The sequence below is a fragment of the Poecilia mexicana genome, unplaced genomic scaffold (genome assembly GCF_051168715.1).
Source record: "Poecilia mexicana isolate PSO_F unplaced genomic scaffold, ASM5116871v1 scaffold_10, whole genome shotgun sequence".
Classification (NCBI taxonomy): domain Eukaryota; kingdom Metazoa; phylum Chordata; class Actinopteri; order Cyprinodontiformes; family Poeciliidae; genus Poecilia; species Poecilia mexicana.
In genome coordinates, this window is record NW_028263379.1 from 15,084,959 (window position 1) to 15,110,716 (window position 25,758).

At 33.6% G+C, this 25,758-nt stretch overlaps 4 protein-coding genes and 1 pseudogene across 7 annotated transcripts; all 5 read left to right on the forward strand.

The window, feature by feature from the left end:
- Positions 1 to 410: 410 nt before the first annotated feature.
- On the forward strand, positions 411 to 2,759 carry LOC106913036 (uncharacterized). The gene is made up of 6 exons (XM_088009476.1): positions 411 to 479; positions 610 to 939; positions 1,032 to 1,373; positions 1,478 to 1,603; positions 1,692 to 1,729; positions 1,801 to 2,759. The coding sequence occupies exons 1-6, from the start codon at positions 437 to 439 to the stop codon at positions 1,924 to 1,926; spliced, it is 1,005 nt and encodes a 334-aa protein (XP_087865602.1). The 5' UTR covers positions 411 to 436; the 3' UTR covers positions 1,927 to 2,759.
- Positions 2,760 to 7,101: 4,342 nt separating this feature from the next.
- LOC106923385 (uncharacterized) lies at positions 7,102 to 8,698 on the forward strand (annotated as a pseudogene). The gene is made up of 6 exons (XR_001419393.2): positions 7,102 to 7,162; positions 7,298 to 7,626; positions 7,703 to 8,044; positions 8,131 to 8,256; positions 8,340 to 8,374; positions 8,456 to 8,698. The product of XR_001419393.2 is annotated as an uncharacterized LOC106923385 (transcript).
- A 5,361-nt stretch (positions 8,699 to 14,059) lies between these two features.
- Positions 14,060 to 16,291, forward strand: LOC106923362 (uncharacterized). 2 transcript variants are annotated; one of them, XM_088009468.1, is made up of 6 exons: positions 14,060 to 14,126; positions 14,284 to 14,616; positions 14,712 to 15,053; positions 15,260 to 15,385; positions 15,469 to 15,503; positions 15,585 to 16,291. In XM_088009468.1, exons 1-6 carry the CDS (start codon positions 14,066 to 14,068, stop codon positions 15,711 to 15,713), a joined length of 1,026 nt encoding a protein of 341 aa, XP_087865594.1. In that variant the 5' UTR covers positions 14,060 to 14,065; the 3' UTR covers positions 15,714 to 16,291. The 2 variants fall into 2 exon arrangements, with proteins under 2 accessions (XP_087865594.1, XP_087865593.1); XM_088009467.1 differs by having other exon boundaries at positions 15,260 to 15,503.
- A 2,879-nt stretch (positions 16,292 to 19,170) lies between these two features.
- On the forward strand, positions 19,171 to 22,354 carry LOC106923381 (uncharacterized). Its single transcript, XM_014996369.2, has 6 exons — positions 19,171 to 19,213; positions 19,365 to 19,694; positions 19,882 to 20,235; positions 20,397 to 20,525; positions 20,619 to 20,665; positions 20,758 to 22,354. The coding sequence occupies exons 1-6, from the start codon at positions 19,171 to 19,173 to the stop codon at positions 20,884 to 20,886; spliced, it is 1,032 nt and encodes a 343-aa protein (XP_014851855.2). The 3' UTR covers positions 20,887 to 22,354.
- Positions 22,355 to 23,158: 804 nt separating this feature from the next.
- LOC106923380 (uncharacterized) lies at positions 23,159 to 25,526 on the forward strand. Of its 2 annotated transcripts, none has more exons than XM_088009474.1 (6): positions 23,159 to 23,239; positions 23,327 to 23,656; positions 23,760 to 24,098; positions 24,180 to 24,302; positions 24,390 to 24,430; positions 24,513 to 25,526. In XM_088009474.1, the coding sequence occupies exons 1-6, from the start codon at positions 23,182 to 23,184 to the stop codon at positions 24,645 to 24,647; spliced, it is 1,026 nt and encodes a 341-aa protein (XP_087865600.1). In that variant the 5' UTR covers positions 23,159 to 23,181; the 3' UTR covers positions 24,648 to 25,526. The 2 variants fall into 2 exon arrangements, with proteins under 2 accessions (XP_087865600.1, XP_014851854.2); XM_014996368.2 differs by having other exon boundaries at positions 24,393 to 24,430.
- The last annotated feature ends 232 nt before the right edge of the window (positions 25,527 to 25,758 follow it).

Here is a 25,758-nt window from a genome sequence, read left to right on the forward strand (position 1 = left end):
CTTTTTATTTTGAGCACCTGGCCCTTTAGTGGTCTCTGCACGGCCCTGAGTGGAGTGTTAGTTCTAGTTCAACACTCCTGAAATGTTTAGCTTCATTCCTCAAGAGCTACAGTCCTGGATCTTTACATGCATCTCTTCTGCAGGTGACCTCAATCAAATGAATTATCAGGCCTCTGCAGAGCTTCATATATACTGGTGGAGGAATTCAGTAATTTGATCATAAAGAAAGTATACACATTTGTTTCAAATGTTAAGGTTGGAAACAAGGTTTACATTATTTCCACTGTGGTTGTAGTACAGTGAAACCTCATGATTAAAAAGGCCAATCAGATCGTTGTGAAGTTGTTCACTCCCACTCTGCAACATTATATTAGGAGGCACCATCTTATGATCGCCTCTTAGTTGGATGTCGCCGCTATAGTGGATTAATACAAAAATGCTTTTCCTACTTTATGCAGCACTCACGTTCAATTTTGCATGTAAGTATATTTACAAATCAAAAATATACAATAATAATTTGCTCTGAAGGCCTATCTCTTATTCATATTTACATTGAGTTACATTGAGTTGTTTTTTAATAATAAATTGAATTGTGGGTTTTATTTTCAGTTTGCACAGAAAATAATTTTGAGGTAAAAACAGTGACTGCTGGACAAAATGTGAGCCTAAGCTGCCCTCGCCAGACCTCAGCTCTCTACCAGGAAACTCTGTACTGGATCCGACTGGTTTCTGGAAACTGGCCAGAATTTCTTGGAGCAACATTTAACTTTGAGTTTGATGAAGAGTCAAATATTCCTCGAATTCAGACCAAACAAGAGCAAGGAGAATTTCTTCTTATTATTAATGAGGCTTATCGAAACGACACTGGACTTTACTACTGTGTTAAAGTCAGACAACTTGACTTCATATTTATGAATGGAACATTTCTACAAATTAGAGGTAAATGCAGTGTTTCAGTATTTTAGAAAATCGTACTTTTACTTGTGAGTAATATTCTTCTGGTTGTGAGAGTAAAACATTTTTTTTTCCAGGAGAAGAATCAAATGTAACTGTTTTACTGAAAGATTCTCCATCTGGGGCCATTCAGTCAGAGACCCAAGAGACTCTTCAGTGTTCAGTTCTCTCTTACTCTGAGAGGAAAACATGCCCAGCAGATCACAGAGTTTACTGGTTCAAAGCTGGATCAGATAATTCTCATCCCAATTTACTTTATTTACAAGAAAACAGTGGAGATGAGTGTGAAAGGATTCCTGAAACTCCTTCTGCACAAAAATGCTTTTACAACTTTTCGGAGACCTTTGATGCTGGGATTTACAACTGCGCTGTGGCCACATGTGGACAGATATTATTTGGAAACGAAGCAAAACGTATTGGTATCTACGAATCTTTTCTAAATCACAATTAAGATGAGAATATTACTGGAATTTAATTTTCAATGTATTTTTTCCAACTTTTAATGTTTCTTTAATCTTTTCAGGCCCCGACTCAGAGTATTTTTCAAAAATATTACTTCCTTCCTTGTGCTCGGCTTTGGTTATATGTCTTGTTGTAATATCTTGGCTCATTTATAAAATCAAGAAGAAAAAGTGTGGCTGTTGCAATGGTAATGTAAGATTCATTTATCCATTTATCAAAACTATTTTCAATAGGTTTGACATTCTAATTATTATTTTTCTTCACTGTACAAACAGGTCCTGCAACAATTAATGGTGTTAACCAAAGTCAAAAGGTAAGGCAGAAAAAAAAATTGCCATTTTTACTTAAGGTTATTATTATTTAAGTTTTTTATTGTCTTTCCAGAGAGAAGAGAATTTGGTTTATTCTGCACCAACATTTAACAAGAACAAAGCTAAAAAGGGAGAAAGAAGGAATGTAAGAACGGCTCAAGAGGAGACGGTCTACACTGATGTTAGAACATTTCGATAGATTTACTTTGGTCTGAAGCGGTGAATTAGTTGTTGCTTCTCATTCTTAACACAGATGTACTTTTAATTAAGTGTAGTCCCTACACTAAATGTTTAACTTGGGTTTAACATACATATATATATATATATATATTACGAAGGTCAAGCTTATAATTCAATTATGTAAATTTCATTTGTTACCAATTTTATACTCAATGAAACAGAAGTTGAAGAAAAAGCTGAATTTTGTAGCTGCATTTAGAATGAAAAGTATTTTTTTCTTATTGTTTTCCCTTATTTCTGTCTCTTTTTTTGTAATGTGTAGTTTTCAGAGGATGTCCCTTATAAGATGTAATTGATTTTATTTCATCCTATATGCTGATTTTATTACATCCAAATTATGTTGTTGTTTTAAAGTGTGCCACAATTTTTAGGACATATAAAACATTTAAGAAAATATAATAAAAGTACAGCTTGGAAGAAGATTTACTACTTAATTGTCTTGCTGAAACATGTAATGCATTTGCTGGGTTATGATTTTCGATTGATGTTTTTCATAGTCTTATTAGACCCAGTGTAGCATAGACATGGAACATATAAAGTTAATAATTAAACCACTTGTTGTTAAATGTAGCCTTTATTTGTGGCAATTTATTCAATTTAACTTTCTTTTAGTTCACAGAGGCAAAGAGTGAAACAACTGAGGTGATGTCTTAACATAAAGATCTGTTTATATCAATACCAACACAACTTTGAAACATATTAACAGAGATGCTTTATGTTGATGACACAGAACATAAGAATATTGTACTTTAATATAAAGAATATGCTGAAATAAATCAAACACAAATCATCTGTGCTATGTTTTTTTTTTGCTTTGACTGCTTACAAATATCTTAACCTGACTTTTATTTGCTTCTTTTGTCCTGATTTTTTTCAAAACAAATAATGTGTTGCCTTGTAAACCTGAGATGGTATTAATATTTATGATATTTATCACAATCAGGAACAGCTTGTGTTTTCTAAACTGACCAAGAACTTAGGGTGCTAAGCTCAGATAAATAGCAAAAAGAAACTTCTTACAAGATTAAAATCAACTTTAAAAAGTCTTATTTAGACTTTTTGAAGTGAGAAATTCATGTGACATGACAGAGAACACATTCTGATTGTGAAAAACCTTTCATAATCAAAGAAAGATTCTTTCATAATATATTCTGCACTTTTGTGATTATGCTGGGAAAGATCATTTAGCTGAAAGGTGGTATAATGGTGGTGCAGTAAAAACTAATTCGAAAATTTTTATATGTGCATAACCAGATGAAGTTTTACTAAGCGTAGAAGGAAATGATGTCTACCATCATAAACATAAACATCAAAAAGAACAGTATTGAATTTATATCAAATCAATTAAATTCAATATGTAGGATAATTTTGCTCGGAAATCCCCTGAATAAATATTGTACATAGTTTGCATACAGTTGTCCTGACAACTTTTCATCTCACAAAGTAACAAACTTGTGACTCAGATTATGGTTACAAGTATTTTTAATTATGAGAATGCAGACATATTCACATCACAAAGTTGCAATTTTACCAGAAGAACATCTTAAAATATGGGAAGTCATTTTATCGAGAAGTCTTAGCTCCCTCTGATGAAACCAGGTCAGTCCAGGTGGTTCTGATACATTCAGTGGTTAAGAGGATCAATTGAGCACCAGGTAAGCATTGATGTCAAAATAACAAACAGAGCGACTAATGTAGGAGTATTTTCCATGTTGAAGAAAAGCAAAGTTTATAATGGGAGAGGGAAAATGTTGCATTGTTAGCTGCTTTAACTCAGTCAATGTCTTCATCCAAGAAGCCACTAAAGCCAAACAGAACTCCAGTCCAGCTCCAGCTGCAGTGAGGATGAAAAAGGGGAGAAATAACGTTAACATAACAGGGAATAAAGCAAATTTGGTAATTCACTTTTAATGTGCTCCAGATGCAAAAAAGAAAAAGCTCTGATATAAACTTGTTTATTTACTTCTGCCAGGATGTTGGTGGTCAGTTTTGTATTTTTATTACGATGTGTCATTACCAACACATAAGCATGCATTAGCTTTTAAAACCAACAAACTGACTTGGAGAAATATATTTAGCCAAACACACCCGGCCCCTAAAAGCAACACTTACTTCCCTACTTGGCCTTCTCTGACTCAACACTTGCTGGTCTCTCCATCCTCATGCTCTGATTGTCTCTAGCAGCTGGAGGAATCAGTAAGACCTACAAGCCTGTCCTGCTTCAGCTGCACTCTGCTGGTCATACTAGAATGGGGAATTAGAAGAACACCAATTTAATTTAATATCATAACACAGCAAAAGGCATATTACATATAATTTGGAATAAAACTAAGTACAAGACACATACACACCAAATAATAAAAAAACATAAATTATGTGAATATCCTCCTTCGGCCTGTGACCTACCAGCTTAGTTTTACATTTTACATCTGGAAGAAAATATATATTTAAGAGTTACATTGCCTCCCCTCATCGACAACACTGATTATGTGCACAGTCACTTGACGTGTGGTGCATATTAATGTGGACCTAATAACATTGGTGCAACGATCCACTGTTTTCCCATTTCAGCTTCAGTGCTAGTTAATACATGCACACACACGCACACACACACACCTACGAAGGATTACACAACAGTTTTTAACACATATTTCTTCCAGATATATTTGGTATTTTCCACGCTTAATGCCACTCGACAGAGGTGCACTGGTTAACGGATATTACACAAGCCTAGTTTATGAACTTTACCTAGTGCTAACATTAGCTAGCACAATATGCTACCGGATATCGCGGCAGACAAAATATGTGACTGTTGTTATAAGTTGTGTAAGATTTCTTCTTTGAAACAGGGTGGACACTTTAGAAGCTGCTAAACGGTGTAATTTTGTAACGATTACTTACCATTTACATTCTGTGTCCCGTCACCGAAGCCCTGCAGTTCGGGACAGAGTTCTGAGATCTCAGGGAGTCATCCGCTTTAGTCAGTGCTAACCAATTGGAACACGTCTTACATCGCTCGTCCTTAAGCCCCGCCCAGAATGTTCATGTAAGCTTCCCCAAAGCAAATAAAGTTGTATAAGCAAGAAAACGAGTTCAACCAAAAAAAAGAGACTTAATCAAAAAAAAAAAAAAAAAGAAAACTTTAAACAAAAAAAGAGACTCAACCAAAAAAAAAGAGACTCAATCAAAAACAAAATAAATTAAAAAAAATAGTGGTTTTTGCTTTGACATGATTTTTTTTGACTGAATACTACTTTTTTTGTTTGACATGATTTTTTTTTTTTGATTGAATAATTGTGAAACAAATCTAACTCCATAGTATTGCACACTTTAATTAAAAAACAACAACAACAACAACAACAAAAACACTTAGCAGCCTTCATCCCTCCGGACTCCTTGAGTGACACATTTCATTTCATTTCCATCGGTTGTTGTCCAGTTGTGTTGTTGTCTAACTCGGACTAGGCCGTCACCAGCTCGAATTTACCTAAATTAGTAACTATTGTCAAGGCCCTCTCTACTTTTAAGGCAATATTATGCGAGTAAAAATGGGCGTCTGTTCTCTTCCCTGCGTTCAAGTTTTTTCTTCTCTTTATGGCGTTGCTAGCTGGTGGTAAGTTTGCTTATTAATTATCTTCATTTAATTATAAACAGTGCAGTAAAGATATAGAACTTATATATAACTTACGTTGGTTTCATAAATAATTATTTTATAAATTTTATTGTGACTTGTATGATTATTACTATAGCAATAATTTAGCTTCATGTTATAACTGCATGGAGGCTGTTTATGTTTATGACACTGTCATGTGAGTCTTATGCACACCCCATCAAATAAAGTGTTACCAAAATGGTAATATATTGAAAGCACAATGTAATTATAATTTTATTTTTAAAGTAATAACGTTCATGTTTTTTTGTCACACTTAAATTTTTATGTTCATTGTGTTCACTTTTGACGTGTAAACTGATAATTTATGTAAAGTTCATAAAGTTGTGAGTAAAATTGGACAATTTTAAAATGTCGGTAATAAAACAAAATATTTGAATTACCTTGAACATCTTGTGTAATTAATCTTTCCATGTAATTGTAGCCTAAAACAATGTAAGTACTGCAGTGTAGTTATGCATCTAATGTACAAAATAGGAAAGTAGGAGTAAAGAAGACTTTTATGAGTAATTAAAATTGTACTTTATTAGCAATCAAAACAAAAAAAAGTGTAATTTAAATATATAACTAATATATTAGCAGTATATTTAAAATATATTTAAAGTATATTAAAAGTATATTTTTTTATATAATTCTATGGCAGAATTAGTACACTCAAAATATATAAATAGTACATAAAAAAGTACACTTAAAGTATACTAAGTACAACTTGAAGTTGTTCCAAAAAAGTACATTAAAGTTTACTAAAAAATGTAATTTAATACTATTTAAATACTATTAAAATATACCAAGCACAAAAAAATTTGTTCCAAAATAGTAGATCAATCAAAGTATGCTAAAGTACGTTAAACTTTAGTATACTAAAGTATACCCTTTTTTTTTACTGGGTAGTCATAACCTCCAGTAGATCAGGGCTACTTGACTTCTTTTGCACTGCTGTATCACTTCAACCATTGATTTTATGAAAGCAGATTCCACCACATTTCTTTTTTACTCAGACATCCCCCTCTTTATTTCAAATCTTCAACTTCATTTCCATTAAAAGACTTTCTCAAAATGTCAATGAAAAGTCTGCTATCTGTTTTGGATATGTGGAAACTTGACCACATGTTCTTCATAGATATTAGAACCATATCTTATTTTACAACAAGGAGCAAGCATCCTTTTTTTGTATCACAGGAAATCTGTTTTTTAGATTAACACATTGGGCAAAATGGAATGTAGACGTTTGTTTATCAAACATTAACAACGTTTCCATTGGTAGAAAAGTGAGCACACTTTTCTTTCTTGTGTTAAGGGTGGAAAAAAGGGGTTTATAGATTTCCATTGTGGTTGTTGTAGAGTGACACCTCACGATACAAAAGACCAATCAAATTGTTCTGAAATTGTTCACTCCCACTCTGCAGCATTATATTAGGAGGGTCCGTCCTCCTATGATCATCTCTTAGTTGGATGTAGCCGTTAATGTGGGTCAATATGAATATTCAATTCTTGTTTTATGCATTACTTATTCTCAGATTTGGATGTAAGTATATATGCATATGTGAAATATATATCCTTTATAAGAGTTTTATATATATCTATATTATTTTTAATTGTGGTAAACTCTATTTTTATTGTAGTCTATGAAAGTGAGATTTTTTTGATGGATTTTTTCTAGTTTGCAGTGACGAACTGAAGATTGAGGTAAAAACTGTGACTGTTGGACAAAATGTGACCCTAAGCTGTCCTCGCCAGACTTCCGCTCGCTACCCAGAAACTTTTTACTGGATCCGACTTGTTTCTGGAAACTGGCCTGAATTTCTTGGAGCAACAGTTCATCTCGAGATTAACGATGTTTCTAAGATTCCTCATATTCAGACCAAACAAGAGGAAGGAGAATTTATTCTTCATATCAATGAAGCTAAGCGAAACGACTTTACTACTGTATTAAAATCAGACTATTTCATATCTTCATATTTATGACAGGAACATTTTTGAAAATTAAAGGTAAAAACATCTATTAATGACATCTTTCCTTTTTTTTACCTGTGAAAGTAAACCGTATCTTAATTTTTTTCTCCAGGTCAGGAATCAGATATCATCGATGTCATTCTGGACCCTCCATCTGGCTCAGTTAATGCAGAAAACTCAGACACTCTGCAGTGTTCAGTTCTCTCCGACTCCGAGAAGAAGACATGTCCAGCAGATAACAGGGTTTACTGGTTCAAAGCTGGGCCAGATCATTCTCATCCCAGTTTACTTTATCTACAAGAAAACAGTGGAGATAAATGTGAAAACAGTCCTGAAGCTCAAACTGCACAGAAATGTTTCTACAACTTTTCTGGGATCTCTGACAGTGGGATTCATCACTGTGCTGTGGCTGCATGTGGACAGATATTATTTGGAAACGGAGCAAAACTTTGGGGTAGAGAACTTTTCTAAATAATGATGATGGACAGGCTACTTGAATATAATTGTAAAAATGCATTTTTTTTCTTTTTTCCTTCCTAGGTGACAACTCTATGGATTTTTCCAAAATATTACTTATTTCATTGTGTTCGGCTTTGGTTATAAGTCTTGTTGTAATATCTTGGCTCATTTATAAAATCAAGAAGAAAACGTGTGGCTGTTGCAATGGTAATGAACGTTTCATTCATCAGTTCATCAAAAGAGTTTTCCATAGGTTCAAGATTCTTATATTTTTCACTGTATGCAAACAGGTCCGGCAACAAGAGGTGGTGATAACCAAAATCAGGTAAAGTGCAAAATATTCTTGTAAATGTGCAGTTTTTATTAAGTTATAGAATATTCTTTAACCTTTTTATCGTTTTCCCAGAGTGAAGAAAACCATTTGGTTTATTCTGCACCAACATTCAACAAGAACAAAGCTAAAAAAGGAGAAAGAAGGAATGCAAGAACAGCGCAAGAGGAAACGGTCTACACTGACGTTAAAACATTTCGATAGATTTAATTTACGCTAATGTGATGAATTAGTTTTTGTTTCTCATTCTTAAGACCAGTAACACACATGTACTTTTAATCAAGTGTAATCCCTACACCAAATTTTGATATATATATATATATATATATATATATATATATATATATATATATATATATATATATATATATATATATGTATATATATATATATATATATATATATATATATATATATATTTTTTTTTTTTTTTTTTTTTTACGAAGGTCACGCTTATAATTCAATTCTGTGAATTTAATTTGTTACCAATTTTACATTCATTGCAACAGAATTTGAAGAAGCAGTTCCAGGTAAAAACTATCTTAATTTTGCAGCTGCCTTCAGAAGGAAAGGTTGTTTTTTTTTAAATTTTTTTCCCTTATTTCTCTCTCTCTCTTTTTACGCAATGTGTAGTTTTCAGTGGATGTCTCTTATTGGATGTATTTGATTTTGTTTATTTTATAACAACATAATCTGTTGTTTTAAAATGTGCCATAACTTTTAGGACATATAAAAAATTTAAGAAAATATAATACAGTTACAGCTTGGTTGAAGATTTACTACTTAATTGTCTTACTGAAACATGTAATGCATTTGCTGGGTTATGATTTTTGTTTGATGTTTTTCATAGTCTTATTAGACCCAGTGTAGCATAGACATGGAACATATAATGTTAATAAGTAAACCATTTGTCAAATGTAACTTTTATTTGTGGCAATTTATTCAATTTAACTTTCTTTTAGTTCACAGAGGCAAAGACTGAAAACATTTAGGTGATGTCTTAACATAAAGATCTGTTTATATCAATAACATAACTTTGAAACATACTAACAGATGCTTTATGTTGATGACACATAGAACATAAGAATATTGTACTTTAATATAAAGAATATGCTGAAATAAATCAAACAAAAACTTCTGTGGTTTTTTTTGCTTTGACTGCTTACAAATATCTTAACCTGACTTTGATTTGTTTCTTTTGTACTGATGTTTTTAAGACAAATAATGTGTTATTGTGTAAAATTGAGATTGTATTAATATGTAGTAGAGTTGTGCCAATCAGGTTTTTTCCTGCCGATTCCGATCACCCATGAGGGCCGATCACAGCAAATCACCGATACCGATCACATAATTATTATTTTTTTAATCATAAGCACTACCGGTTACATTATGTGGAAAAAGGAACCATGAATTCACCTTAATTTAGACAAAAACTTGTTTTTAATAACTTTTTTTCAAGAAAAAAAAAACAAAAAAACAAAACAAAACAGGCATTGTGCAAATTGTACTGCTATTGATAATACTATCTTTAACAGACTGATAACATATGAAGGCTCTGAAGAGGCTAAATAATGCAAAAAGTCAAGATATAACCTCTCAACATTGCCAAAAAAATTCAAGTATAAAACTTAACATTCAAAGGCAAATACAGGTTCCATTACAATAAACAATCCAGAGTTACTGAATGAAAACTTCCTGTTAGCATGGCGGCTAGCTGATTACTGCTAGCTCTGATTGGCTGTTTATGACTGAGTGGAGTAATTATGCAGAACAGGGAGGAGATCGATTATTTTTTCAGACTGTCTCATGTTAGGACAGCGAAAGTTTTAATACATATGTAAAATTTATTTTTTAAAGTTAGATGCTGCAGCTTTAAGCAGAGGTTCGGTGTGAGATTTCACTACCAGGTGGAGCAGAAGCGGCGCTCTGCCTGTCAAATATTACTACCTGTAGCGTAGCAGCAGAGGTTCAACAGCGAGAGCAGAACCAGCGTCTTACATCGCAGCTCAAAGACTTAAAGACTGGTGAAGAAGATTTTAGGTTATAATATTTCTTAAGAAAACTCTCTGGCTCAATCTTCTTCGATCCCACGTTCTCCCGGCGGACCCCAAGGAAAACAACAATGAGTATAGACGTCACAGAATTACAGAGTTTAATCCAATAGAAGACAACGCATAAAATTACAACAGAAACTGGAGAACAACAGAGACACACATTCATTTACCTGAGACAAATGGAAAAGAAGAAGGAAAGAAGAAAGAAAGAAAAGCAAAGACTATCTTGGAGAATTGCGAGAGCAAATCTGATTTGTTACTCCTGTGTAGAAAGTTTTATAATAAAGGCGTATTCTTGTCTTTAATTTATTCAATTAAGGCGTACAACCAGAAGCTATCTCTGACCCTTTTAAAACTCCTAGCAAGTCACGATCTAAGACCATTTGTCTCCATTGTTTAAACAAAGTGAGAGCAGAGACTCTCCTAAACTCCTGCTGTTTTATGGTTTTTCACGGATCTGTGTGAAAAGCTGGAACTTGTCCTGATTGTTTCCCACACAGATAAAGGGCAGTTCAAAAGATCTTAGCAAACAATCTGCTGTAACTACAAGTAACATAAAGGTCAATAGGCCAGAATAAGTTACTGATTTCAAAACTATAATAAGGCTATTTCAATCAACACATGTTAAGTTTTAAAACTAGCATATTTAAATTTATTTTCTTAACAAGACTTAAATAATTTTGCAGGTTATTTGTTTAGCTTTCTGACCGTCATGCTAATCCGGGTGAGTGTTTGTAGCTGTGCGCTGTTTACCTGCTGTCTGATCCTCCATATGTCTTTTTTACGGCTGTGAGCCTCGATGTAGCCGAACTCCATCAAGTAAGTCAATTGTTTTCATGCCATATTAGATTTGTCGTGTTGATGCATTTTGAGGTGCTTCACCCCCAACCCCAAGGTAAATTTCCGCTGCAACACGCAAACTTCCCCATTCACTCAGAGCGTTATAGTTCCAAATCGCTTAGGATTTGTTGCTGCGCGTTTGCGCAGAGTGAAGTAAAGAGGAGACCAGCTGCACAGCCAGGCCGAGAAACGAGATGCAGGTGATCAGTTTGTGTGATCAGCAACAAGAAACCGTGATCGGCCATCACCGATCATACACTTTTTCACAGAAATCGACCAATGATGATCGGTGGCTGATCGATTGGCACACCTCTAATAATGTATGATGTTTATCACAATCAGGAACAGCTTGTGTTTTCTAAACTGACCAAGAACTTAGGGTACTAAACTCAGATAAATAACAAAAAGAAACTCCTTACAAGATTAAAATCAACTTTAAAAAGTCTTATTTAGACTTTTTGAAGTCAGAAATTCATGTGACATGACAGAGAACACACTCTGATTATGACAACCTTTCATAATCAAAGAAAGATTATTTCATAATATATTATGCATATTTTGTGATTATGCTGGGAAAGATCATTTGGCTGAAAAGTGGTATAATGGTGGTGCAGTAAATATTCATACATACATTTTTTATATGTGCATAACCAGATGAAGTTTTACTAAGCATAGAAGGTTATGATGTCTACCATCATAAACATAAACATCAAAAAGAACAGTATTGAATTTATATCAAATCAATTAAATTCAGTATGTAGGATAATTTTGCTAGAAAATTCCCTGAATAAATATTGTACATAGTTTGCATACAGTTGTCCTGACAACTTTTCATCTCACAACGTAACAAACTTGTGACTCAGATTATGGTTCTAATATACCAAGTCAATAAAAGACTGGAATATTGACAACTAGAAAAAGCATCAACAGATAATGTATTGACATTATATATTTGTATGTTTTCAATTTATTTTAGGATTTCACCATTTAACTTTTTGTTGAGTTTGAATTCTCCAATATTGTCAAACTGCCTAAGTAGATAGTTGACCTGAGTCTAGTTGTATCTGAGAGTAATGAGACGTTCTTATGACTGATAGGATGCAAGAAATACTTCATTGCATAGACTTGTTAACCCATGTTCTCACTAATCACAGCTAAATGTAGAAAACGTATCAGTTATCTAAATCAGGATTTGAAACTATAAACTTTTGGACTGTTTTACTCCAGATATCCATGGATGCTTTATACTACATGTCTATTAAACCCAATCATGCTCAAAGGGTGCAAGACATCAACACTCACCAATAACCGGCATGCTTTCTATAGGACGAAGATGCTTCTAACTCTAAAGCTTATGATGCTGTTGAGGAGGATTTTCTTCTACCTGCAACATATGCCATATTGTGAAACATATTGGGTTGTCCCTCCAAATCATTAATTCAGCTGTATGGATCACTCAAATTCTCTCATCCCTGACACTCAGTTTTTGAGCTTCTTCCACATGGCAGATGCTACAGGCTACTGAAAAAAACAAAAGACTGATCTACAGTTTCATTACTAGGGCCAATGGTTGTGTTAGCTGCACTGAACACAACCATCTTGTGACATACTGAACATGCTATACCTGCTGAATGTGTTTCAATTATTTGTTTACTGTACTTTAACCAGGACCTTGATTACTCTGTCCAATTTTGTTTTACCTATACAATGAAATAAGCACATTCATTAATTCAATTATTCATTCATTCCATGGACAGAGTTGTATAAAATCAAGTATGTAAATGCAGACTACTTCTACTTCTACTAGCTTAGTGATTTCTAGTGAGGCAACGTTATAAGATGCCATTATGTCCTGATTTATTTGGAGTTTTAAAAAAATGAGAATTAATTAAAGTTTTTTAATTATTATAATTCGTCACTCTTCATTCTCTATAGCAGAGGTTCCTCAAGTCGGTCCTTGAGGGCCGGCATCCTGCACGTTCTAGTTCTCTCCCTGGTGGTAGTAACAACCTTTTCAGCATGTCAATGATCTTCTTAGGCCATCTAACGAGCCTTCATTTGATCCAGGTGCATTAAGCCAAGGAGAGAACTAAAACATGCAGGATGCCGACCCTTAAGTACTGAGTTTGGGCACCACTGCTCTACAGGCTTTGAATGAGATGTAAAACACAGACTGTCATTTTCTTTTTTTATATTTAAAACAAATGGACGTAGGTTAGCCCTAACTCTCTGTGGGTCAGGGCTACATGACTTCTTTTACACTGCTGTATCACTTCAACCATTGATTTTGTGAAAGCAGATTCCACCACTTTTCTTTTTTACTCAGACCTTCCCCTCTTTATTTCAAATCTGCATCTTCATTTCCATTAAAAGACTATCTCAAAATGTCAATGAAAAGTCTGCTATCTGTTTTGGATAAGTGGAAACTTGACCACATGTTCTTCATAGATATTAGAACCATATCTTATTTTACAACAAAGAGCAAACTTTTTTTTTTGTATCACAGGAAATGTGTTTTTTAGATTAACACATTGGACAAAATGGGATGTAGACATTTGCTTATCAAACATAAACCATTTTTTCATCGGTAGGAAACTCTGCACACTTTCTTTCTTGTGTTAAGGGTGGAAAAAAGGGGTTTATATTATTTCCATTGTGGTTGTTGTACAGTGACACCTCACGATACAAAAGACCAATCAAATTGTTCTGAAATTGTTCACTCCCACTCTGCAGCATTATATTAGGAGGGTCCGTCCTCCTATGATCGTCTCTTAGTTGTGTGTAGCTGTTAATGTGGGTCAATATGAATATTAAATTCTTGTTTTATGCATTACTTATTCTCAGATTTGGATGTAAGTATTCATGCAAGTGTGAAGTATATGTCTTATTTTAGAGTTTTACAGTTTTAAAATAATAAACATATATGTATATTATTATTTTTAATTGTGTTAAATTCTGTTTTTACTGTAGTCTTTTGAAGTGAGATTTTTTTGATGGATTTATTTCCAGTTTGCAGTGACGAACTGAAGATTGAGGTAAAAACTGTGACTGCTGGACAAAATGTGACCCTAAGCTGTCCTCGCCAGATCAACGTTCTCTACCGAGAAACTTTTTACTGGATCCGACTTGTTTCTGGAAACTGGCCTGAATTTCTTGGATCAACAGTTAATTTCAAGATTGACGAAGTTTCAAAGATTCCTCACATTCAGACCAAACAAGAGGAAGGAGAATTTATTCTTGATATCAAAGAAGCTAAGCGAAACGACACTGGACTTTACTACTGTATTAAAATCAGACAACTTGATTTCATATTTATGAAAGGAACATTTTTGAAAATTAAAGGTAAAAAAAATCTATTAATGACATCTTAACTGCATATTCGTACTTATTCCTTTTTGTACCTGCGAAAGTAAACCGTATCTTTTTTTTTTCTCCAGGTCAGGAATCAGATAGCATCGATGTCATTCTGGACCCTCCATCTGGCTCAGTTAATGCAGAAAACTCAGACACTCTGCAGTGTTCAGTTCTCTCCGACTCCGAGAAGAAGACATGTCCAGCAGATAACAGGGTTTACTGGTTCAAAGCTGGACCAGATCATTCTCATCCCAGTTTACTTTATCTACAAGAAAACAGTGGAGATGAATGTGAAAACAGTCCTGATGCTCAAACTGCACAGAAATGTTTCTACAACTTTTCTGGGACCTCTGACAGTGGGATTCATCACTGCGCTGTGGCTGCATGTGGACAGATATTATTTGGAAATGGACTGGATACTCAAGGTAATGATATTACTTATATGTGTAATAAATTATCTACACTATTGTCAAATTATCTAATGACCATCTTGCATAATCTAGTAAATTATATTATTTGGAAACAGATTAAAACTTTGGGGTAGAGAACTTTTCTAAATAATGATGATGGACAGGCTACTGGAATATAATTGTAAAAATGCATTTTTTTTCTTCTATTTTTTCCTTCCTAGGTGCAAAATCTGTGGATTTTTCCAAAATATTACTTATTTCATTGTGTTCGGCTTTGGTTATAAGTCTTGTTGTAATATCTTGGCTCATTTATAAAATCAAGAAGAAAACGTGTGGCTGTTGCAATGGTAATGCACGTTTCATTCATCAGTTCATCAAAAGAATTTTCCATAGGTTCGAGATTCTTATATTTTTCACTATATGCAAACAGGTCCGGCATCAAGTGGTGGTGATAACCAAAAGCAGGTAAAGTGCAAAATATTCTTGTAAATGTGCAGTTTTTATTAAGTTATAGAATATTCTTTAACCTTTTTATCGTTTTCCCAGAGTGAAGAAAACCATTTGGTTTATTCTGCACCAACATTCAAAAAGAACAAAGCTAAAAAAGGAGAAAGAAGGAATGTAAGAACAGAGCAAGAGGAGACGGTCTACACTGACGTTAAAACATTTCGATAGATTTAATTTATGCTAAAGTGATGAATTAGTTGTTGCTTCTCATTCTTTAAAACAATAGTACAAATAGTCATTAATAAATCTGTATTTTGTATAATTTATATACTAAGTTTCATGCAAGCTGATGTAGGTCGATTGTTTATTTTTAACATAGGATTTTTAAAATGAAGTCCTAAATTGGATTTTCTATTGTAAAGAAAATTTTATTCAGTCCATCAGAAGTTATAGAAAAAACAGATTCATATAAAATGTTTTTCTAATTTTGCAGCTGCCTTTAGGTGTATTTTTTTGTTGTTGTATGTTTTCCCTTCTGTTTTTCTAAATTAATTGAAAACTGATTTGGTCTCATCTCCAAATTCCTCTTAAATAAATCAGTTTTTTCACTGCTCACAATTCTTACTGAACTGTGACATCATTGCATCATTTTATTGATTCTACTCTTGTACATTTTTATTCTTTTACATTTCAGTGGTTCATTCGTTTTCATTATCCTTTCACCCTTTCTAGTGAGATTGCTAATTGAAATATTTAACTGTAAAGCTGAATTCTTTTTGTTAATAAACTCTTGTATTTTGGAAAGTTGTTCGTGTTTATTCCATGCTTGTGTAATGTGTTTGTGTTCAAAAAGCACCAATGCTGGACTTTATCCCTCCATATATTAATGTAATACTTAAGCTTTATCAGGTAGAGATTAATACACAATAACTCAGACTGAACTATTAGGCTATTATTCTCATGATGATCAAGCGATACGCTGACTTGGTAAATATTAACTAAATTATTAGTTTTGTTAATAACTTTCCTAAGGAATTATTAATAATTATTTAAGCCAAAACCAGACCTATTGTTGTGCAATATCCTTAGACAGTTAAGCTAGAGAGGAGATGTGCGTGTTCCTCTCTAGCACCCACATCTCCTTTGAAATAACATAGCCTTTGATTTCTCGGCATTCAAAACCAGTTGAAGCTCAGTCAGCCTGGGCTGAACAGTGTCGAAGGCAGATTACAGAAGTTCATATGATTTAGAAACTTAAGGAGGAGAGTTGTTTGTGTTTATTCCATACACGTGGAACCATGTCTCAAACCGTAGAGGTTTGAGAAGAAGATTGACTCCTTTTTCAAGATAAAGCCTGTAAGTGAAACTGAAAGCAGTCAGGAAAAAATATGACAGTTATAGCCTTTTTTTTTTTTTTAGATATTGTACCTATTTGCTATGAAATACCTTTTCCCCTTCTCTTGTTTTGTTTGGCAAGACTGTAGCTGGAGACATCAGTTTCAAAGAGTCCATGTCACAGTTCAGAGGATAGCAGTGAAATGAATAGAAGTTTTGGTATAAAATTAGTTTATTAGATTTAGATGCAGTGAGTGTGTGGATGCGTGTTTGTGTGTATGTGTGTCTGCATGTATGGAGGGGAAGGAGGAAGGGTGTTTGTGGGATTGCATGGACTTCTTCGGCTGAAAGTTATATGCTCTATGCACTTTGAGGACCCCCAAAGTGGTCAAAGAATCATTGCCTGAATCACTAAACAAATAGAATCAACTTCCTTTCCATGCTAGCCAATTCTAGCAGTGCAGATAAGCACAGTGAATAGAGTAATGTTATTATCAGGTTAGTGCATTGTGGTCATTGTGAAATATGGGCAGAATATTAATTCAAATGAAATAAAAGACTATTATGCATATTTGCTGTAAATTGCGAAAATCTGACTTACAACGGCAAATAATGTTTCAAGATCTCCAAAACAAAAACATATTTGGCAGTGTTGTTTATGTAGCGAGATCACATGACATTTGCTACTGAACTGGCAGCGATAAGAACAGCTAACTCTAAACAAAGAGACAGTTCTTCAGTTTATTCTTGAATGCGAGGAGGGAGTCAGATCAGCGTAATAACCTCATGGTCTGCGTCTAACACAATCAGACTTACAACCAAGCTTATGTACAGATAAGTCTCACCCACATACCACAGTAGATGTAGTGAAGAGAAAACCAGGTCCCAGATGATTTTATCGCACATCTGTGCTCGAAGCAGCAAACTTATCTGATCTACTAACCTCTTAAGATGTCACTTCGTCTTCAACGTTCTTCTCAGTAGAATCCACAACTTTCTTCTCTTTACTTACACAACCCAAAGGTTTCCACACATATAAATATAAACATACCTATCCACCCACATATTTTCATCAAAAGTACAATATCAGAATTGGAGAAGACATTGCCAGAGTGTAATTTACTTAAAGCCACTTGTTTTCATGGCACAAAATCACAGCCCAGGTATTCAACAATATATATGTTAATATATAAATATACTTCCTCTTAAAGGTTCCTCCATCTTTGCTGCAATAAATACCTTTGAAGATCAAAATTGCCATATAGTATTTTTAAAATTAGAACAAATTGCTTTGTTAAAACCTATAGACAACAAACAGAGGAGCCCTTTCATGAGGTGTTAATGAAGCAATTATAATTTATTTAGTAAACTATACAGCATCTGTTATGAAGCTCACACTTTGTATGTCAAAATCACCATATTTGCAAATGATATTTCAGTCAGATAACGCCTGCCAATAAAGCATCCAAAAAAGACAAACTTTACCAAAACTTTTTTTTTTTTTTAAATAAAAAATGCATCTTAAGAAGAGCAGAAAACAGCTGGAGGTAGTGGGGAGTTTTCTATAGACAAAAATTCAAATAAGTTGCTTTAAGCGGTCATTCATGTCTTAGGACTGTTGCTTGTTCATTAAGTCAAGGCCATATCTAAAGGCTTTCTTTAAGTTTAATCAGTTTGCGAGAGTTAGGGGGAAGACACTGTGCTACAAAAAGACAGGAAATGCCCTTGGACTGTGAGCTTTTACGTAGCCAATCAAATGCTTTCAAAGTTCTGGATCGCCACACCTCCTACTGTCAGTAATAAAAAGAGTAGCTTCAGTGTGGACAGTGTGTAAAGATGACTCTGTTCTGGTTTACACTGCTTCTCCTTCATCAAAGGTGTAAGTTAAATGTACAAGACTTGATATAATCATTTATAATGCAATTGAAAACCTGCTGGGGCAGGTCATGTTCATATACTTTATCATTTTTCTTTTAAATTGCTGGAATTTTTGATATGTTGATTCAAATATTAACAGCTTACACTTTTCATTTAATGCAGATGCATTGATTAAAGTGACCATCGTTCAGCTTGGAGACACTAAATGAAAAGATTTTCAGGTCAAAATCTAACTTAAACAGATTCCATTTGAAAACACAATTTGAAATGTTGCTCAATTACTGACGATCAACATGACAATTGAATGATTATTACTATAATGACAAGGCCTGGCCCCTAGAAGAGAAAGACTTCTGCTGCAGGAAATGGCCTTAGATTGTGCATTTTGAGATAACCAATCAGATGGTCTCGTAACCACTCCTCCTTCTGTCACTGGAATAAAACCTCGTGTTTCAGTGAAAACAGCTTAAAGATGAATCTGTTATGGCTCACACTGATCCTCCTGCACCAAGGATGTAAGTTAGATAACAAACAAAACCTCTGAGTGTTAGTAAGCATATGATTTTGAACCTATGTATCCTCATATTTTATCTTTTTCTGCAGGTTGTGTCGCATTTGTTTGTCCTAAATAGCACGTTAACATATTTTTTATTCTTCATATTACAGATGCCTTGGTTCCAGTGACCATCGTTCAACTTGGAGACCCTGTAACTTTGAAATGCTTTTTTCCAGAAGAAAAGAAAACCAGCAGTAGTGAACTTCACTGGTACAAACAAAGTGCAGGAAATTCACTGGAATTAATTGTGAAACTGATGGAGAATACCAAGCCTACTTATGGACCTAAATATTTGGGCTCAAGACTGACTGCAACATATTCAGAGAAAATTAGCAATCTAAAGATTATGAAGACGACTGAAGGAGACGAAGGCATGTATCACTGCGCTGTGATTGACTGGAACAAGAACATTTGGCAAGGGACCTATTTGCTGATAAAAGGTATTTTAATTATTAAAATTACTTTAACAAGACAAATGCTTAGAAATCCACTTTTTTGCTTTGATATATATATCTATATATATATATACACCAAGGTTTTTATTATTAGATCCTACTGCATTGTTTTCTTCTCTTAATCATCCAAAATTAATTTACAATGTCTAACCAAGAATTTTGCTATGTTTAGGAAACACTGTGGTGTCTTCAAATTACACAGTTGTTCAGACTCCTACAATATCACATCCAGTTCATCCAGGAGACCCAGTGACTCTTCAGTGTTCGGTCCTCTCCAACTCTGACGGCAAGAAATGTTCAGGAGATCTGAATTTGTTCTGGATAAGAGCCGGAGACAAATCTCTCCCAAACATCATCTACACTGATGGAAACAGAGAAAACAAATGTGAAGAGAAACTGGACTCTCAGCAGAGATGTGTGTATAACTTCTCTAAGACGGTCAACGCCTCTGATGCGACTTTCTACTGTGCTGTGGCCACATGTGGAGAGATATTCTTTGGGAATGGAACCAATCTGGATATTAAAGGTAACTGGATAATTTGATTTCTTTATACCATTGTGAGGTGAACTATTCAATGTAAAATATTATTTTTATTTTTAAAAATAATCAACATTAAAAAACATGTCCTTTTTACTAACTTGTAATTCTATTTTTTTTAATTTATTTTTATTTTAATGCTGTTTCAGAATCCATCTTGTGGTCCAATGACGCTGGAAAAGTCATTATTCTTCTCTCTGCTGCTCTGGCGATAAGTCTGGTTGTGATCGCTCTTCTTATTTACTTCATCCTGAAAAATAAATGTGTTCACTGTAAAGGTAAGAATCAATCTTGAAGCAGTTAGTTAGTACTTAAACAAATTAAATTGCTGAAGCAATATTAATTAGTTTCTGTTTTATTTTGCATTCCAGCTGATTCAGAGTTGCAGAAAAACATCAGCAGACAGAAACCCCAAGAGGTAAAAAAAAAAATCCCAAAACGGTTTTATTAGATCAAATATTTGATTAGGTTTTATAAGTGAGTGAATTATAACATTCTTTGTTTTGTAAGAGATGTAAGGCTGGATGGATTTACTCTGCAGCCATCTTTACTACAATACACTCTGACTGGGCAGGACTGAAGAAAGAAGTAGAGAAAAAGAGGATCTACGCCGCTGTCAAAGCTTTTGGATTAAATTGAGGAAATTGTTTGCTTTAATCTTAAACCAAATAAAGGAATAAATAATGATTTCATTTACTTATTGAATATAGATTACTCATACCCATTTTGTTTTTCAACAATGTTTTTTTCTGTCTTATTCCTTTTGTAATTTCTGGTCATTGGTCCATTTGTTTATTCTAAAGTGCTTTTTTTCTATCTTAATATTTTTTGTGAAATTCTGAAAAAAAAGCCTTGATATGGATAATAAAGTCAAATCATGTTTGAAATTGTTTGTTCTTTGTTGACTTTCAAGAGAATTTCTGCTTCAATTAGGTTTGGGTTTTCTTTTACAGGATAAAATCATTTAAATTCAAAGTGTGTGCTCTATTTTGTTTAAAACGTGAAAATAACGCTGTCTGCAAAAAGAAAAAATGGTTTAACAAAATTCTGGATGGCTGCACAACAAAATTAACAGTATTGTCATGTTTATTTTTAGAAAGTGAAAATAGATAATTGTTCTCCACAATGATCATGTAAAGGTGATCAACAGAATATGGACCATTTGTAGCTACAACTCTCAATGAAGAAACTATAATTTATTTTGTTTTGATTTCACAGGAATCCAAGGGAGCTGTCTCCAAATTAAATTTTTTTAACACATCAGGCACCGTAGAATATGTTGCCTGACAGTCAGTTCTACCACAAAACTCACAGTTTCACATGTTTCTCCTGCATCATATATTCCAACTGCAATTGAATCATCTGTTCATGCTCAGATAAAACCTTTAGGCCTTATCCACATTGAAATGTTTTTTTTTTTTTGTTTTTTTTTTTTAAACAAGCAGTCTTTTAATCCACACAGAAATTGTAAAACAGGTAAAAATGCTACTTTTACTTTCCCAGACCTTTAGGTTTTGGTAAACTTGGAGTGTGTGGCATGCAGATAAAGCCTCCACACGTGGTTAGTGGTAAACACAGCAAGAAAACAAGAATGGCAAACAACAAAGCTGGAGTAGAGTTTTTTTTGTAGCCTTTAATGAGGCTCTGCAGCAGCTGAAGCACAACCATCAAAGTAAATCTGCCATTTTTATTTGTATGACCTCTTTAGAGTTAATAAATTATAGGGCTGTTTCACAAAACCAGGACAGCAGATTAAGCTGGGCTTTTCTAAATTGCCTGCATTAATTAACACTGATATTCCAGTTGATTATTATTTTAACATTATGATAGTTGTCTATCCTATAATCATCTTTATAATTGTCCATGTGGGTATTGTTACTGTTCGATTGTGTTTCTGAAGAATGCTGATGTTCTAAGTTTGATAGAAAAGCTTTCCCATGACCACTATTGGAGAGGTAATGGAATTAGAGAAATGGGTGCTAAAGAATCAAAGTTGTTGTAATCAGTTCAAGCCACATAGGTTGTAGCTTTTTAAATTTAATGGTAATAAAAGTTTACAATTTAAAATAACTTTAGTTTTGGGATATAATTAAATAAATGCACAGTTTTAGTCAAACTGTTTCATTTACATCATAAATATACTTTTTGTCTCTGTGAAGGGGGCTGCTCATAACAAGACACATTTTATAAGTTACAAGTTGGTTTTTAATTGCTGTTAAGCTCCATTTGTGCTAGCAGTTAAACAGGAAGTTGTCCCTTCAAAATAAATTATCCAAACGTCATCAGGAAGTTCACCAACGTTAAAATTAAATAAGTTTTAAAGGGTTTTGCTTTTTCCTTAATAAGCAGAAAAAATGACACAAAGTGGTATTACAGTTTACACTATTATACTATTAGCCTATATGCATAATAATTCTCTCCACAACAGAGAAAATTAGCTTTGTATTCTAATCTTCTCTCACATGAGCAAATGAAAAATGAACCCAGAAAGAAAGCTGAACAAATGAGTCAATATTGAGTTACTTTTCCTCTATTTTAATACCCGTAGGTAACAGTGTTTGCAGAGTGAGTACCCGTCCATCTTTCACCCATCAGCACTGATAAAAATACTAATAGAGAGTAAACCCACATGCAATCTTTGAAGAATAGGTGAAGCCAATTAAATAGGTAAAGCTCCCTGTAGCTTTGGTTAGAGCTCCTAGATTAAAATGCTGTTTTTTTTTTTCAAGACCAACACTATGAAAAAAAAAATACATGAAGTAGGTGTTATTTTGTAAGCTTCAGTTGGAAACATGGTTGATAATTTCCACTGTGGTGGCAGTGAGGGTTAAGAAAAGGCCAATCAGACTGTTTCAATGCTCCTCCCTCCCACTTTTCAGTGTTATATTAGACTGAAGCATCCATGTTGTGCTCGTCTTTTTGTGCAGCTGTTTGATGATTAAAAAGAAAATGGTGGTCATATTTTATTTCCTGTTGTTGCTCGGAGACGGACGTAAGTACAGAATATATAAATATCAATACTGTCAGTTCATTTTGTGCTTCATGTCAATAATTTCGTTGATTTTTTTTTTTTTTATAGGTGTCATAAATGGTTACAACTTGGAGACAAAAACCATTCAAGTGGGTGAAAATGTGACCCTGACATGTCCTCGCCTACCTACCAGTCAATCCCAAAATATGTTTTGGGTCCAATTTTCTTCTGGAAACTGGCCTGAATCTCTTGGACAAACAATAACTTTTGATTATGAAAAGGTTTTCCAAACTCGTCATTTTACAACAAAACAAGGGAAAGGAACGTTTGTTCTGCATATAAAAGAAGCTCAGCGTAATGACTCTGCGCTTTACTATTGCGTCAAAGTTGAATCATTAAAGCTGATATTTTTGAATGGAATTTTTCTGAAGATTGAAGGTGCATAAAACAGTATTTCTGCATATAAATATTAGAAAACAATTTTCTATTCTGTAGTCACATAAAATGTATTTATTTTAAGTTTTTTTTTTGTATTCTCCAGGCCCAGAATCAGCTCTCACTACTGTAATTCAGGAGCCTCTATCTGACCCTGTCTTTCCAGGAGACCGGGTGACTCTAAGGTGTTCGGTTTTCTCTGACTGTGAGAGCAGAACATGCCCAACTGATCACAGGGTATATTGGCTCAAAACTGGACCAGATGAGTCTCATCCCAGTTTAATTTACATTGATAGAAAAAGTGGAAATGAATGTCTGGAGAATCAAGAATGTGTCTACAGTTTCTCCAAGGACATTAAAGCCTCTGATGTTGGGACTTACTACTGTGCTGTGGCCACACATGAAGAGTTATTTTTTGGAAATGGAACATTTTTGCATGTTCAAGGTATGTAGAAAATTTTTCTAGGTTGAGGTGAATAAAATTACTCATAATAATAAGAATATTATTCTTTGTACTTTTTTCTAGAACAATTCAGTTTTTGGAAGTCTAAAATACTTCTACTGCTGTGCGTGGCTGTGGGTGGATGTCTAGTTGTCATTATGTGCCTCATCTACACCTTGATGAAGAAAGCTTCACATCTTTGCAACGGTATGTTTCACACATCACTTTCAAGGTGATCTGTAGAAGTAAATTATAGGTTCTACATTTTTATGAGAAATTCTGTCGCATGTTTAGCAGATGCTGTCACAGGATGTGATACTCAGCCGAAAGAACAGGTAAAGGAGCAAAGACATAAATATTTGTTTAGAGCTTACATGTAAATTACTTTCCTAAGCTATTTTTTTTTACTTTCTACAGAGAGATGCACACTGTTTGGTTTATGCTGCCCCAACCTTCACCAAGACCAATATTGGAAAAGCAGAAAGACGAAAAATAAAAGCAACACATGAGGAGACAATCTACACACACGTCAGGAATTTAGGGATTCAATAATGTCTAATTAATTTAGCCAATTAATGCCAATCATTGTTTTTGTGAACATTCAGAAAAATGGTGAGTGTAACCAGTTCAGAGGATTTTTTTACACCATTCAAACTGGCTGTCCTTATATGAAAAATTGTATATATTTCCATAGTTTATTCTTTGCACATTATGTTTTTTTGCAATGTTGACTCTTCCAATGGCTGTCATGCTATGAATTTTATGTTAAAAGTTAAAAGTAAAGATTAGATTATATTTTAGCAGGGAGCAGCATACGCAAAAATCTGAATTTATTTTGTTGCCTGCTATAAATCTTCAAAGGTATGTTTTAAGAAATGTTTTATAGTCAAATATTTTGCTTTTTATGTTGTTTGCACTGATTATTCTACTGTCGAGCTGAAGATCTTAATCCCTGTTTTAAAATACACTTATAAAAGATAGTCTGCATGTAATCCAGACTGAAATATCACTTGAATTATTATTCAATTATATATTCAATAATGATATCGAATAATAAAAACTGCAGACCCAAGAGACTGCAGTATTTTTTTAGAGATCAACATATTGCAGTGTAATTCTCAACCTCAGAAAGGGTAACTTATATAAATAGTCTAAAAAAGAGACAAATTTAGAGGTGAATTCAAAGAAACAAATGCAAGACTTATGATACAATCAACAATCTCATTTCCATGGCAATTAAAACAAATATTAGTAAAATTTGAAAACCAAATGCAGTCAACTTGTATTCTAATGATAGCTGTAAATAGCATAGTGTGTCAAAGTGAGAGGGAATAATGTTTTTGTTTGGTTTTGTGAAAAAGTCATGTATACGTCATGATTTTTGTACGTTGTCTTTATGGAAATGCACATAAAATACATCTTTTTGTCAAATCTTTGGTCTTTTAAAATTCTTGTACAAAACATTAAATTATTACAATTCTGTTTTCATTAAGTATAAACTAAATTATTAGGAGGGATTGGTGGTTACTTAAAAGGTGATGAGTACTACAAAATGTTTTATGAAGAATTTTCTGATAAATAATTAATTAGTGTCCATGGCTACTTATTAATAAGTTGATTACAAATGATTTCTAAAAATATTTAAAACATTTTGAAGAATGCA

Coding starts and splice junctions, on each gene's coding strand:
- LOC106913036 (XM_088009476.1), top strand. CDS start 437: ATGCTTTTCCTACTTTATGCAGCACTCACGTTCAATTTTGCAT. Junction 940..1,031: donor AACATTTCTACAAATTAGAG/GTAAATGCAGTG, acceptor TTTTTTTTCCAG/GAGAAGAATCAAATGTAACT. Junction 1,374..1,477: donor AAACGAAGCAAAACGTATTG/GTATCTACGAAT, acceptor TAATCTTTTCAG/GCCCCGACTCAGAGTATTTT.
- LOC106923362 (XM_088009467.1), top strand. CDS start 14,066: ATGTGGGTCAATATGAATATTAAATTCTTGTTTTATGCATTACTTATT. Junction 15,054..15,259: donor AAATGGACTGGATACTCAAG/GTAATGATATTA, acceptor TTTCCTTCCTAG/GTGCAAAATCTGTGGATTTT. Junction 15,504..15,584: donor GTGGTGATAACCAAAAGCAG/GTAAAGTGCAAA, acceptor TCGTTTTCCCAG/AGTGAAGAAAACCATTTGGT.
- LOC106923381 (XM_014996369.2), top strand. CDS start 19,171: ATGAATCTGTTATGGCTCACACTGATCCTCCTGCACCAAGGAT. Junction 20,236..20,396: donor AACCAATCTGGATATTAAAG/GTAACTGGATAA, acceptor ATGCTGTTTCAG/AATCCATCTTGTGGTCCAAT. Junction 20,526..20,618: donor TAAATGTGTTCACTGTAAAG/GTAAGAATCAAT, acceptor TTTGCATTCCAG/CTGATTCAGAGTTGCAGAAA.
- LOC106923380 (XM_088009474.1), top strand. CDS start 23,182: ATGATTAAAAAGAAAATGGTGGTCATATTTTATTTCCTGTTGTTGCTC. Junction 24,099..24,179: donor AACATTTTTGCATGTTCAAG/GTATGTAGAAAA, acceptor ACTTTTTTCTAG/AACAATTCAGTTTTTGGAAG. Junction 24,431..24,512: donor ATACTCAGCCGAAAGAACAG/GTAAAGGAGCAA, acceptor TACTTTCTACAG/AGAGATGCACACTGTTTGGT.